Source organism: Dendrobates tinctorius, unplaced genomic scaffold (genome assembly GCF_039654945.1).
Source record: "Dendrobates tinctorius isolate UK_male_01 unplaced genomic scaffold, ASM3965494v1 ptg000008l, whole genome shotgun sequence".
NCBI lineage: Eukaryota > Metazoa > Chordata > Amphibia > Anura > Dendrobatidae > Dendrobates > Dendrobates tinctorius.
Window position 1 is genome coordinate 68,434,254 of NW_027361676.1, and position 15,467 is coordinate 68,449,720.

Genomic DNA, 15,467 nt, shown 5'->3' on the forward strand with positions numbered 1-15,467 from the left:
CAGTGAGTGGCCCCAGATAATGCTGCACAGTGAGTGGCCCCAGATGATGCTGCACAGTGAGTGGCCCCAGTTATGCTGCACAGTGCATGGCCCCAGATAATGCTGCACTGTGTGTGGCCCTAGATAGTACTGCACAGTGAGTGGCCCCAGTTATGCTGCACAGTGAGTGGCTCCAGATAATGCTGCACAGTGAGTGGCCCCAGATAATGCTGCACAGTGAGTGGCCCCAGATGATGCTGCACAGTGAGTGGCCCCAGTTATGCTGCACAGTGATTGGCCACAGATAATGCTGCACAGTGAGTGGCCCCAGATAATGCTGCACAGTGAGTGGCCCCAGTTATGCTGCACAGTGATTGGCCCCAGATAATGCTGCACAGTGAGTGACCCCAGATAATGCTGCACAGTGAGTGGCCCCAGATAATGCTGCACAGTGTGTGGCCCCAGATTATGCTGCACAGTGAGTGGCTCCAGATAATGCTGCACAGTGTGAGGCCCGGCCCAGATAATGCTGCACAGTGTGTGACCCCAGATAATACTGCACAGTGAGTGGCCCCAGATGATGCTGCACAGTGTGTGGCCCCAGATAATACTGCACAGTGAGTGGCCCCATATAATGCTGCACAGTGTGTGGCTCCAGATAATGCTGCACAGTGAGTGGCCCCAGATAATGCTGCACAGTGAGTGACCCCAGATAATGCTGCACAGTGAGTGGCGCCAGTTATGCTGCACAGTGAGTAGCCCCAGTTATGCTGCACAGTGAGTGGCCCCAGTTATGCTGCACAGTGAGTCGCCCCAGTTATGCTGCTCAGTGAGTGGCCCCAGTTATGCTGCACAGTGAGTGGCCCCAGTTATGCTGCACAGTGAGTGGCCCCAGTTTTGCTGCACAGTATGTGGCCCCATCATGTTGCTGCTGCTGCTGCCTTCGCTACAAAAAAAAGAACTGTATACTCACCTCCGTCGCTGCCCCCTGCTCATCAGCGTTGCGGGCTCTGCAGTGACTGTGCAGGCAGAGGGCGCGATCGCGCCCTCTGACCTGAATGTCACTGCAGAGGACGCAAGACAGCAGAGCGACGCGCAGGGAAAGATGAATATGCCTCCCCCCGTTCATACTCAGCCCCTTCCTGGCGCTTGTCTCTGCAGCGCAGGCCCCCTGCTTGTTCCATGTTCTCAGCGCTGCTCTTCCTGCTTCAGCGGTCACATGGTACCGCTCATTAAACTCATGTATGTGCATATTCATGAGTTTAATGAGCGGTACCACGTGACCGCTGAAGCAGGAAGAACAGGGTGCGCCGAGAACATGGAACAAGCAAGGGGGCTGCAGAGAAGGGTGAGTATGATCTCTGACACCCCCGCTCCCCCTCCCCCGCTGATCCCCCCCAGTATATGACTTGTGTATAAGCCGAGAGGGAGACTTTCAGCCCCAAAAAATGGGCTGAAAATCTCAGCTTATACACGAGTATGTGATCAGGCTGCAGCTCAGGCGCTGCCGCCTGCCTCAGAAGGGAATTTTTTTTCAATATACACTCACTGGCCACTTTATTAGGTACACCTGTCCAACTGTGTGTTAAGACTTAATTTCTAATCAGCCAATCACATGGCGGCAACTCAGTGCATTTAGGCATGTAGACATGGTCAAGACAATCTCCTGCAGTTCAAACCGAGCATCAGTATGGGGAAGAAAGGTGATTTGAGTGCCTTTGAACGTGGCATGATTGTTGGTGCCAGAAGGGCTGGTCTGAGAATTTCAGAAACTGCTGATCTACTGGGATTTTCACGCACAACCATCTCTAGGGTTTACAGAGAATGGTCCGAAAAAGAAAAAAAATCCAGTGAGCGGCAGTTCTGTGGCCGGAAATGCCATGTTGATGCCAGAGGTCAGAGGAGAATGGGCAGACTGGTTCGAGCTGATAGAAAGGCAACAGTGACTCAAATTGCCACCCGTTACAACCAAGGTAGGCAGAAGAGCATCTCTGAACGCACAGTGCGTCGAACTTTGAGGCAGATGGGCTACAGCAGCAGAAGACCACACTGGGTACCACTCCTCTCAGCTAAGAACAGGAAACTGAGGCTACAATTTGCACAAGCTCATCGAAATTGGACAGTAGAAGATTGGAAAAACGTTGCCTGGTCTGATGAGTCTCGATTTCTGCTGCGACATTCGGATGGTAGGGTCAGAATTTGGCGTAAACAACATGAAAGCATGGATCCATCCTGCCTTGTATCAACGGTTCAGGCTGGTGGTGGTGGTGTCATGGTGTGGGGAATTTTTTCTGGGCACTCTTTGGGCCCCTTGGTACCAATTGAGCATCGTTGCAACGCCACAGCCTACCTGAGTATTGTTGCTGACCATGTCCATCCCTTTATGACCACAATGTACCCAACATCTGATGGCTACTTTCAGCAGGATAATGCGCCATGTCATAAAGCTCGATTCATCTCAGATTGGTTTCTTGAACATGACAATGAGTTTACTGTACTCAAATGGCCTCCTCAGTCACCAGATCTCAATCCAATAGAGCATCTTTGGGATGTGGTGGAACGGGAGATTCGCATCAGGGATGTGCAGCCGACAAATCTGCGCCAACTGTGTGATGCCATCATGTCAATATGGTCCAAAATCTCTGAGGAATGCTTCCAGCACCTTGTTGAATCTCTGCCACGAAGAATTGAGGCAGTTCTGAAGGCAAAAGGGGGTCCAACCCCTTACTAGCATGGTGTACCTAATAAAGTGGCCAGTGAGTGTATATATATATATATATATATATATATATGATACTGTCAGCAGTCTTCACTATGAATAGCTAATCAGAGCACCACATATAGCCCCCCACAGACCGCCCTGGAGCACAAGCATATCACTAACTCAAAACTGAAAATAAAGATTAAACAACAGCCACAAGACAGATTTCATTAACCAAGGTATCATTTTAATTAGTATAATGGCGCTGACCTGACACTGTCTGTAGGTTGCTGAGCACAATCCTGCTGACAGGATCCCTTTAAGTAAGAATCATTATTAAATATATACTGTATACTTACTGGAGTGTCTTTGCACATTTGGAAAGAGAAGTTCTGCAGTAGCAGGGAGATGACTGATTTCATACTTATCATGGAAAATCTCATCCCCATGCAATTCCGTGGTCCGGCTCCAAAAGGTAGGAAGGTGTAAGGGTCTCGTGTCTCCCTGTTCTCTTTACTAAATCTGTGCATGAAAAAGACAAAGAGATAGGAGACTTGAAGCTGCAATAGTCTGATCACCTATCTGATCGCTAAACATAGCAGGGTTTCAGCCTTGCTATGTAGAAGTGCTTCTCAATAAATTAGAATATCATCAAAATGTTAATTCACTTCAGTTCTTCAATACAAAAAGTGAAACTCCTATATGATATAGAGTTATTACAAACAGAGTGATCTATGTCAAGTGTTTATTTCTGTTAATGTTGATGATTATGGCTTACAGCCAATGAAAAAACAAAAGTCATTATCTCAGTAAATTAGAATACTTTATAACGCCAGCTTGAAAAATGATTTTAAAATTTGAAATGTTGGTCTACTGAAATGTATGTAATGCACTCAATACTTAGTTGGGGCTTCTGTGGCACTGCTGAGGTGTTATGAATTTTCTGTTAGACAGCTATGATGACTTTGATCTTGATAAAACACAATGGACGTACACCAAGAGATGACATGGCTCCCGAAACCATCACTGATTGTGGAAACTTCACATTAGACCTCAAGCAACTTGGATTGTGGCCTCTCCACTCTTCCTCCAGACTCTGGGACCATGATTTCCAAATTAAATGCAAAATTACTTTCATCTGAAAACACCACCTTGGGTCACTGGGCAGCAATCCAGCTCTTTTTCTCCTTGGCCCAGGTAAGACGTTTATGGTGTTGTCTATTGGTCATGAGTGGCTTGACACAAGGAATGCAACACTTGTAGTCCATGTCCTGGATACGTCTGTGTGTGGTGGCTCTTGAAGCAATGACTCCACCAGCAGTCCACTCCTTTTGAATCTCACCCAAATTTTTGAATGGCCTTTTCTTGACAATCCTTTCAAGGCTGCGGTTATCCCGGATGCTTGTGCACCTTTTTTTACCACACTTTTTCATTCCACTCAACTTTCCATTAATATGCTTGGATACAGCTCTCTGTGAACAGCCAGCTTCTTTAGCTATGAACTTTGCTTACCCTCCTTGTGCAGTGTGTCAATGACTGCCTTCTGGACATCTGTCAAGTCAGCAGTCTTTCCCATGATTTTGGAACCTACTGAAACAGACTAAGGGTACTGTTACACGTAGCGACGCACCAACGATTCCGACAACGATACAATCTGGCTAAGATCGTTTGTGCATCGCTAGTAAGCAGTCATACAGGCCGATCTTCATAACGACGCATCAGCGATGTCACTAACGACCACGGCGATCGTTGGTACCGTGTCACACACTGTCTATAATAGCGATTCAGACTTTGAATAGGCGTCCTTCAGCGCTATCTATATGAGTTCGGAGTCGCCAACGAGGTCGCTCGTCGTTGATAAGGGGCGTTAAACATAGCGATGCATGCTGGTCAGCGTGACGCCAGCGATCAAAAAATGATCCTGAACATTCGCGCACGATCAGCGACATCGCAGCAGGGAGCCGGTCGTTTCCGCGTGTCACACTTAGCGAGAACGCTAGCGATGTCGCTGTTGCGTCACAAAATCGTTGTTGCTTCAGCGAAATCACTAGCGATCTCGCCGTGTGTAATGGGGGCTTAAGGGACCTTTTAAATGCTTAGGAAACCTTTGCCGGTGTTTTTTGATAATTATTCTAATTTACTGAGTTAATGAATTTTGGGTTTGGGCTGCAGCGCTGACAGATTCTGTAGCATGCAGATGCTGCTTCATCTACATGTTATAGAAGTGATTAGCCTGCATAAAATGAGTGTCCCATAGTGGGACAAAGTGGGAAAATTAGAATGAAATAAAAAAGTTTTAAATAATTGTAAAAATATTTTTAACAAAAATAAAAAATAATAGTTTAAAAAATCAATATTTATTCTATCAATAAATAAATATTTGAATAAAAAAATCTAAACAATAAAAGTACACATATTTGGTATCCCCACATCCATAACGACCCGTCCTATAAAACTGTCCCAATAGTTAACCCCTTTAGTAAACACCATAAAAAAACAAGGCAAAAAACAATGCTTTTTCATCAAACCGCCAAACAAAAAGTGGAATAACATGCAATCAAAAAGATGGATATAAACATGGTACCACTGAAAACGTCATCTTGTCCCGCCATACAGCATCATCAGTGGAAAAATAAAAAAGGTATAGCTGTCAGAATAAAGCGATGCAAAAATAATTATTTTTTATTTTATAAAAGCGCCAAACCATAAAAAAATGAGATAAATGAGGTATCACTACAATCGTACTGACACGCAGAATAAAACTGCCTTATCAATTTTACCACACGCGGAACGGTGTAAACACCCCCCCCCCAAAAAGAATTTCATGAATTGCTGGTTTTTGCTCATTCTGTCTCCCAAAAATCAGAATAGAAAGAGATAAAAAATGTCATGTGCCCAAAAATGGTACCAGTAAAAACGTCAGCTCTTCCCGCAAAAAACAAGACCTCACATGACTCTGAGGGCCAAGATATGGAAAAATTATACAGTTATATGTTAAAGTTTGGGCACCCCTATTAATGTTAGGCTAAGTGCACACGTTGCAGAAAATTTCTGCACAAAAACCTGAATCCCTTCCCAGAAACCGCACCTATTTTTCCGCGGCGGTTTTTGCGCGGTTTTGATGCGTTTTTGATGCGTTTTTTACCGCAGCGGTTTCTAAACGCATGGGAGAAGCCAAAACCGTGGAAAAATCCGCAAAATTAATGAGCATTCTGCGTTTTTTACCGCGATGCGTTTTTTTCGTGGTAAAAAACGCATCAATGTGCACAAAAAGTGCAAAATGCATAGAAATGACTGTGCAGCTTATTTTTAGCGGTTTTATAGTGAAAACCGCGGTAAAAACCGCTAAAAAAATGCTGTGTGTGAACACAGCCTTAACCTTTTTTCTTTATAACAATTTTGGTTTTTGCAACAGCTATTTCAGTTTCATATATCTAATAACTGATGGACTCAGTTATATTTCTGGATTCAAATGAGGTTTATTGTACTAACAGAAAATGTGCAATCTGCATTTAAACAAAATTTGACCAGTGCAAAAGTATGGGCACCCTTATCATTTTCTTGATTTGAACACTCCTACCTACTTTTTACTGACTTCCTGAAGCACTAAATTGGTTTTGTAACCTCATTGAGTTTTGAACTTCATAGCCAGGTGTATCAAATCATGAGAAAAGGTATTTAAGGTGGCCACTTGCAAGTAGTTCTCCTATTTGATTCTCCTATGAAGAGTGACATCATGGGCTCCTCAAAACAACTCTCAAATGATCTGAAAACAAAGATTATTCAACATAGCTTTTCAGGGGAAGGATACAAAAAGTTGTCTCAGAGATTTAACCTGTCTGTTTCCACTGTGAAGAACATAGTAAGGAAATAGAAGAACACAGGTACAGTTCTTGTTAAGCCCAGAAGTGGCAAGCCAAGAAAAATATCAGAAAGGCAGAGAAGAAGAATGGTGAGAACAGTCAAGCACAATCCACAGACCACCTCCAAAGACCTGCAGCATCATCTTGCTGCAGATGGTGTCACTGTGCATCGGTCAACATACAGCACACTTTGCACAAGGAGAAGCTGTATGGGAGAGTGATGCGAAAGAAGCCGTTTCTGCAATCATGCCACAAACAGAGTCGCCTGAGGTATGCAAAAGCACATTTGGACAAGCCAGTTACATTTTGGAAGAAGATTGAGTTGTTTGGTCATACAAAAAGGCGTTATGCATGGAGGCTAAAAAACACAGCATTCCAAGAAAAACACTTGCTACCCACAGTAAAATTTGGTGGAGGTTCCATCATGCTTTGGGGCTGTGTGGCCAATGCCGGCACCGGGAATCTTGTTAAAGTTGAGGGTCGCATGGATTCAACTCAGTATCAGCAGATTCTTGACAATAATGTGCAAGAATCAGTGACGAAGTTGAAGTTACACAGGGGATGGATATTTCAGCAAGACAATGATCCAAAACACTGCTCCAAATCTACTCAGGCATTCATGCAGAGGAACAATTACAATGTTCTGGAATGGCCATCCCAGTCCCCAGACCTGAATATCATTGAACATCTGTGGGATGATTTGAAGCGGGCTGTCCATGCTCGGCGACCATCAAACTTAACTGAACTGGAATTGTTTTGTAAACAGGAATGGTCACAAATACCTTCATCCAGGATCCAGGAACTCATTAATAGCTACAGGAAGCGACTAGAGGCTGTTATTTTTGCAAAAGGAGGATCTACGAAATATTAATGTCACTTTTATGTTGAGGTGCCCATACTTTTGCACCGGTCAAATTTTGTTTAAATGCAGATTGCACATTTTCTGTTAGTACAATAAACCTCATTTGAATCCAGAAATATAGCTGAGTCCATCAGTTATTAGATATATGAAACTGAAATAGCTGTTGCAAAAACCAAAATTGTTATAAAGAAAAAAGGTTAACATTAATAGGGGTGCCCAAACTTTAACATATGACTGTAGCTCTCAGAATGTGGTGATGCAAAAACTAATTTTTGCAATAAAAAGCATCTTTTAGCGTGTGACATAAAAACCAGCTATAACACCTCCTTTACACGTCCTAGTATTTCCGGTACGGGAGATGTCAGTGTCTGTGTGTGTGTAATACTTGCGGCACACTGTGGCATGCGTGTGCCGCATCTGTACCACACGGATGGGTGCCAGGTGAGAAGCATTGCAGTAAGCGCTGTTCCCCAGTTACGGGTGCTGGACATGGCTCTCATCATTCTCCCCTGCTCTGCCGGCGATCAGCTCAAGCAGGGGAGAATGATGAGAGTTACATTTAACCCCTTAAAGACCGCCGATACGCCTTTTAATGGAGGCAGTTAAGGGTACTTAAGCCACAGAGAAGCTTTTTAACGGTTTAAGGTTATAGTGCCCCCAGCGTCAGAATTTCTCCGGGGTCTCGGCTGTCGGGGATAGCCGAGACCCCAAAGAACATGATTCGGGTCAGTTTTTCTCAACCCTGGTGTTGCGATCACCATTATTAGGCTACTTTCAGACTAGCGTTCTCAGGCGCAGCGCAGGGCCGCCGCTAAGCTCCGCCCCGGATGCCCCTCCTCCGGTCAGCTCCTCCTATGATCGCATGACGCTGCATGCGATCAGTGTACCCTATATTTAGCATTGGGAACGCTGACCGTACGCTGGTATGATTTTGCCGGCGCTTGCGACCTTTTGGCGCTGAGCTGAGCGCACAAAAATGCAACACTGTGCGTTTTTGTGTGTTCGGCGCAGCGCCAAAAGGACGCAAGCGCCGGCAAAATTATACCAGCTCACGGTCAGCATACCCAACGCTAAATATAGGGTACGCTGATCGCATGCAGCGTCATGCGATCATAGGAGGAGCTGACCGGAGGAGGTGCAGCCGGGGGCGGAGCTTAGCGGCAGCCCTGCGCTGCACCTGAGAACGCTAATCTGAAAGTAGCCTTAACGATATAACAGCGACAGCAAAAAAAGGTCCGATTTTTCATTTAACTCCTCTTGTCTCTGATGTGATCGCACATCCTTTATCACATTATTTATCTAGAACGATTGCCCTCATGGATTTGGATCTAATTTGCCTGACATTCAGGGACGCAATGCCCGAACCAGCTTGGGGAGCCTTAACATGACTGTGTTATTTACATGACGACAAACAGGCCACTTCTTCTTCAGCCGTTTTCGTCTTCCATCTGGAGCCGCAACCCCCCCGAATCTGTTTACGTCTGCGGGAATGCCCAAAAAAGCACTGGTGTCAGGAGTGAAGACATTCTAAGGGTAACTATGTTCACTCACCGGACTTAAACAAACTTCACCGGCATCTGCCCGATCTGTTATGGGCTTCTCACAGGAAGTTCCAGGCTCCTCATCCTCAGAGGGCCTCGCAAGAGTGAAGTCACCTTGATCTCCACAACTGGCCAACTCCTCCGCAGTAGCTAACCAAGATACACTGGGGAAATTGCTAAGAGTACCCGCCAACTCCCCCCCCCCACAGACATCAGACTGATGAGGGAGCTCACTTTCAACATCAGCAAGTTCCAAAACTGCCACCTCTGGGCTGGGAGACTCCGTTTGGGGCAGGGCCTCCTCATGTGCATCCATGATTTCAGGTTCCTCAATAAGATCTGGGTCTGTAACCTGTGGAATGTCAACAACAGCAGCAGGGGGCGCAGCGCCCCACCTGAGACCTTAGCGTAAGACCTAGGACTGATCCTGGCCTTACAGTCCCGATACTTATGGCCCTCCTCACCACAAGCATTACACATAACAGGATTTTTGCAGTCTTTTGCCATATGGCCAGATCAATTGCAATTCCTACAAGCTGGCATCTCCTTGCAACTATCCTGGGTATGCCCGAAATTTTTACACCTCCTGCAATACATTGGGGCATCTGGAAAAAAAACAAAAAACACTATTTTTCCCAATTGAAAAATTAAGAGGGGGGTAATGGATGCCTCCCGGGCCTTGGGGATCCATCCCAAATCTCACAAAAAAATTTTACTTGCCGGTCCAGAGCCCTTCTCCATTTAGGACCTTGTGGGAGTACTGAACATAAATGTGTAGGGTTCTAGCAGGTTCTCAGGATGCAGTGACGAGACACGAGACAGGGTATGACTTGTATAATAAACTTTTATAAATTGAAGCCACTATGGCTATACTGAACAGACAAAACGGGGGAACAAGCAATCTGTCCTCGCAGGGACTCAATGAACTAAACAGTAATGTTTGTGTAACTGCGAGTAACCCGGCTAGTCTGGGTGACGGAGGCCAGACTATGGCCAAACTATAACACTTATTTTCTAAAGTCCACTTATCCTTCCATGTGTCGCTCGGGATTGCAGATGCGGCCGCTTAGAGGTCGTTGATGCGACTGCCTTGACGCCTCGATCTTCCGGGAAGGTTTGGGCTCGTCGGAACCTGAAGAAACTGTACCGGGGGGCGCAACAGGCCCTGAAGAAACAATGCCGGTGGGGCACAACAGGCCCTGAGGAAACGGTGCTGATGGGGCGCAACAGGCCCTGAAGAAACAATGCCGATGGGGCGCAACAGGCCCTGAGGAAACGGTGCCGATGGGGCGCAACAGGCCCTGAAGAAACGGTGTCGATGGGGCGTAACAGGCCCTGAAGAAACGGTGCCGGTGGGGCGCAATAGGCCTTGAAGAAGCGATGCCGGTGTGGCGCAACAGGCCCTGAAAAATGGTGCTGATGGGGGCGCGGTAATGACGCAGTCTCTAAATATAACCGTTCACCAACCTCTGCTCAGGGTCCCTTAGCAAACTGGACAGGGGCCTCTACTACCGCCTGTAGCGAGGTGGCGACCCCTGGGGCCGGTGATGACAGGGCCGTAGCTGTGGGAGAAGGCAGGGGGGCAGTGTCCTGACTGCTGTAAAGGAATGGTCTTCCATCGCAGCGGTCACCTGAGGTAGCCGCCTTGTCACAACAGGGTAGGAAGCAGCGGGAGTGGCTGTATGTGACCATATGCGGGGAGCGGCCACCGGTGCAAGTCTCACGTGTCACTAGTCGGTGAGTCCGCAGCTTTCCTTTTACAGGCCCCTGTCGGTCTCTCCACAACACACCGTCTGCTCCCTCGGTCCACTCTGTCTCACACGGCTTCCTGTCTGTTGTCCTGCTCTCTGTCAACTGCCACTTCAGCGCACCCCCTGCTCCTTTTAAGCTTGCCCCGCCCCCTGTTTCCCTGACAACTTCAGTCAAGTCTTTCCATTTACTGTCCTCCCAGTATTTTTCCCTCAGGAACCCTGATGGCGGTCCCATGGGTACCTGTCCTTTCACTGTCTGGGAGTCCTCCTCCCCACACTCTCCCACCCTGTAAGCTCGCCAGTCCTCGGGCGAGGGCCTTAGTCTATTGAGATCGGTCTGTAGAGGTTTCAATGTTTGCTGCCATATGAATTGATCTTGCTCATATCGTTCAGGGGGTTTGCCGGCTGTTGACCACTCGGAGCGTCTAAGTTCAACTGGGGTAGAGTCGTCTGGGGTGGTGGACATCGGTGGGCTGGTTGGTGCGGGCGGGCTAATTGTGTCAGATGATTCATTACTGAGTGGAGGGCCTCCGGGTTCTGGGAGACAATCTTCATCGTCGTCCGGGTCCCAACATACGGAAGAGGGTTCAGATGTCGACGGGATAGGCTCCGGTTGCTTCGGGTCGTAGGAAGTACATGGGCGTAACATATTACGATGCACAACATGAGTGGGCAGTGTTTCATCCTCCTCGGGTCGCATTTCATACACCGGTCCGTCCGGATGGATATGGCGTAAGACCCGATAAGGACTTTCTTCCCAGCGTGGCTCCAGTTTGTTCTGGGGGCATTGATCTAGTACAAGCACCCGGTCCCCGCTTTGGAGGTGAGGAGGCGGGGTTGCATTCTTCCCTGGGTGCTCCCAGTCTCAGAGCTTGGTGTGTACAATTCGGTGAAGAGTTTGCAGCCGATTGCGATGATTTCGGACCCAAGACGACACTCCAGTCCAGGGCTGAGGCTCTTCGGGGTCTAACTCCACCTCCGTGATTCCTTTACCTTCTCACCCAAACAACAGGGAATAGGGGGTATAGCCAGTCACTCGATGTACCCTATTGTTATAGACCCAAACTAATTCGGAAACATATTCGGGCCAACAGGCTTTCTTGTCACTCTCCAGAGTGCGCAACATCTGAATCAATATCCGATTAAATCGTTCACAAGCCCCATTCCCTTGCGGGAGATACGGTGTGGTCCGGGATTTGTCAATTCCATAGAGGTGATGTTGCTCTTCCATGACTTTTCCCAAAAAACATGCTCCCTGATCAGAATGTATTCGTTGAGGACAGCCGTATACTTGTATAAAGTTTCTACAAATGGCGGAGGCAGCTGACTCTGTGGTCTGATCCCGAGTGGGGGTGACCACAGCGAACTTGGTGAAATGATCTACCATAACGAGACAGTGTTCGTATCCCTGAAATGCGGGCCCAATGGTCAGATAATCCACGGTCAGGAGCTCAAGGGGCACTGAGGTCACAATAGTCTGTGTTGCGGCTCGCTGAGCGGGTGGTTTGGCTAGTTCACACAAGCGGCAGGTCCGGCAAATTTCGTCCACAACAGCCGGCAAGCGCGGGTGGTAAGCTTTCTGTTGCAGCCATTGCAAAGTTTTTTTTGTTCCGAAATGGGCCCCTTTTTCGTGAGCCTCCCGAGCCAGTACGTGAAGTTGGGCTCCTGGCATAACCACCTGCCAAACCGTCATTTAGGTTGTTTGTGATGTTATTTTACGATACAATAATCCCTTTCGGATAACCAACTTCTCCCATTGTCGCAGTATAAGCAACAGGTCTTGAGTCAAATTTTGCCGTTGAGAGTCAGGGGGAAATTGCCCAGCGGTGACACATGTCCTGAGAAGGCCAACCTCTTCGTCTTCTTGTTGCTGTTGCATCCACTTATCCCGGGATTGTTCTAATATGCCCCTTGGGGTCTCAGAGGAAGATTTTTTCTATTGTCAGTTGTGAGCACGGCAGCAGTGAGAGCGAACGGTATTTCCTCTCCTTCTAATTCTTCGTCTCGATCCTGTCCTGGAGTTGTATGTCGAATCCTGGAGAGGGCGTCTGCATGGACATACTCGGCCCCTCTTTTGTAGATAATCTTATAATTGTACTTCCCCATCCGGGCCACCCATCGCTGTTCCAGAGCCCCCAATTTGGTGTTTTCCAAATGAGCCAGCGGCTTGTTGTCAGTTCGCACTACCACCTCGGAGCCCGCTAGGTACTCTGCGAATCTCTCCGTCATAGCCCACACCACTGCAAGGAGCTCGAGCTTAAAAGAACTGTAATTGTCAGGGTTACGCTCGGAGTCATGGAGTGAGCGACTTCCATATGCGATCACTCTCTCCCGGCCATCCTGAACCTGTGACAACACAGCCCCAAGCCCGTGAATTCTCCCGTCAGTGTGCAGGATGAATGGTTGGGAGAAATCCGCATAAGCCAACACTGGGGCATCCGAGAGCGCAGCCTTGAGGTCTCGGAAGGCCTCTTCCTGAGGGTGTTGCCACTGGATTTTTCGCCCATTGGCCCCAGCGGTAGCCCCCTTCAGCAGGTCGTGCAGGGCTCGAGCTCGACATGCAAAATTCTTTTTATGAAGCGACGGTAATATCCGGCTAACCCCAGAAAAGCCCGCACATCTTTCACCGTCTCAGGGGTAGGCCATTCCTGGATAGCAGCAACCTTCTCCAGTGATGGCCTCAAACCCTCACCCTCTGCCGAAACGACATGACCCAGATACTCAATCTGAGAGCGAAATAGGTGGCATTTCTGAGGCTTCACCTTCAACCCGTACTTTTGCAACCGGCTGAGTACCTGTCCCAACCGCTTCAGGTGGTCCTCAAAGGTGGCGGCATAGACGATGATGTCGTCCAGATAGATCAACGTAGCCTCAAAATTGAGATCTCCCAGACACCGCTCCATCAATCGCTGAAAGGTCCCGGGGGCGTTGGCCAGCCCAAACGGCATCCGATTGATCTCAAACAGTCCCATGGGCAATATGAACGCCGTCTTGGCTCTATCTTCTTCTGACATGGGCACCTGCCAGTACCCACTGGCCAAGTCCAGAGTAGAAAAATATGTTGCTTTTCCCAAGGCGGACAGGGATTCTTCTATGCGGGGCAGTGGATATGAGTCTTTAATAGTGCAAGCATTTAGTTTACGATAATCCACACAGAATCGTAGCGTACCATCTTTCTTCCGGACCAACACGATTGGGGCCGCCCAGGGGCTTTGACTTTCCCGTATCACCCCTTTTCGCAGCATTTGGGCCAGCAAAGTTTTCACCTCTTGATAGAGTTGTGGCGGAATCTGTCGATATCGTTCCCGGATAGGGGCCGCTCCTGCTGTGGGGATTTCATGAGTGAAGGCGGTGGTACACCCAAAATCGTCCTCATGACTGGCAAATACTTCATGGTACTGTCCCAGCAATGTTTTTATCTGTGAGAGTTGGGCCGCAGTTAATCCAGAGAGCTCAGCCCACATCTGCTCCAAAATATTTCGGCCCTTCTCTTGTGCTGAGACTTCGTGGGCCTGTAAGGTTCGTATTGTTACTTCCCAAGGATCCTCGGGGGGTACTCGTAATTGAACCACAGGAGCTGGCAGCACTTCTTCTAAAGGCCTTACTAGTTTGGCCAGCACAGTCCGTGCTTTCAGAATGGTGTCCTGGTCTTCAAGGTTAACGCAGCGCACCAGGACGGCTCCTTTTTGCACGGTAGCCAGGGAACGGGCCACCAGTATGCCAGGAGATAAGCGCTCTGAGTGACACGGCTCCACCTGCACCTCCACGCCCTGCAAGGGTATCGGGGCTTGAATGGGCAGGGCCACCACAGTCTGTCCAGGAGGTAACACAAGCAGGGGAGTCGCTGGCGTGATGACCTTACCCAGAGTCTCGCCTTCCTGGTGGTCCTGATGTACCCGTGCTCCCCGCAACAGCTGCTGGAATACCTGTCCCTGGGCTGTGCGAGAACCCCACTGCTTCAGAATCCTCTGTGTAGGGTCATTGAGCAGTAGGTTGCCGAACTCTCGTAGAACATTCATGCCTAGGGTGATGGGGTGTTGCTTTTCAGCTTCTCCTTGAGTCAGTACCACCCCTATGCGACCAAGGGATTTACCGCACAGCGTTACTTGCACCCACACCACCCTGGCAACTGGGACCGGCAGTTGGTTGGCAGCTACTAGTCTGATCACGGGCCCCCACTGAGGCCTTGCTGCTTCCGGGAAGTTCTGTTGAAAATACGTTGCGGGCATAGTGGTTACTTTTGACCCCGTGTCCACCAGGCACCGGACAGCCCGGCCCTCCACTTCTGCCCAAACCATCAGGCATTTTGCTACCAAATCTTCGGGACTTCCACCACCCCTAGTTGTGGTTTTCGGCTCCGAGCGGCGTCCCCCCAGCCCGGAGCCCTTTAGTTTAATGGCGGCCGGGGTGGGTATCTCCCACGCCGCGGACACTCTCGGGCAAAGTGGCCTGGCTCTCCACACTCAAAACTCCGGGCCTGTGTAGGTTGACCACCCCGCGGGGAGCGTGATCCCCAGAAGCCGTGGTTAAAGCCAGGTCATCCAGTCCCGGTCTCGGTTCTTCTCTTTACTTCGGCCAACTTGCCCTTAATACTTTTCAGCTCTTGCTTCATCTCTTCCACCCACTGAGGTTCCTTGACTGCATTCGTGGAGGCCTCCACACCTCGGACTTTCCCCACGGGGACCGCCATCCCCTGCTCCTGCTCTCTAGCACGTGCCTGACTTCCCACCTCTGAAAAATCTATTCGGGGATTCATTCTGATCTGTTCCC

The 15,467-nt window shown here is 48.6% G+C and overlaps 1 protein-coding gene across 2 annotated transcripts in view; it reads right to left on the reverse strand.

The window, feature by feature from the left end:
* The window catches only part of LOC141092168 (cytochrome P450 3A29-like), a 107,833-nt gene that overhangs the window by 7,117 nt on the left and 85,249 nt on the right, over positions 1-15,467 (reverse strand). Inside the window, exon 12 of one of the 2 annotated variants that reach the window (XM_073578140.1) lies at positions 3,040-3,202. In XM_073578140.1, the coding sequence (XP_073434241.1) occupies positions 3,040-3,202 (163 nt within the window). Of the gene's footprint in view, positions 1-3,039; positions 3,203-15,467 lie in introns of those variants that run through there. The other variant, XM_073578149.1, reaches the window with a different exon arrangement.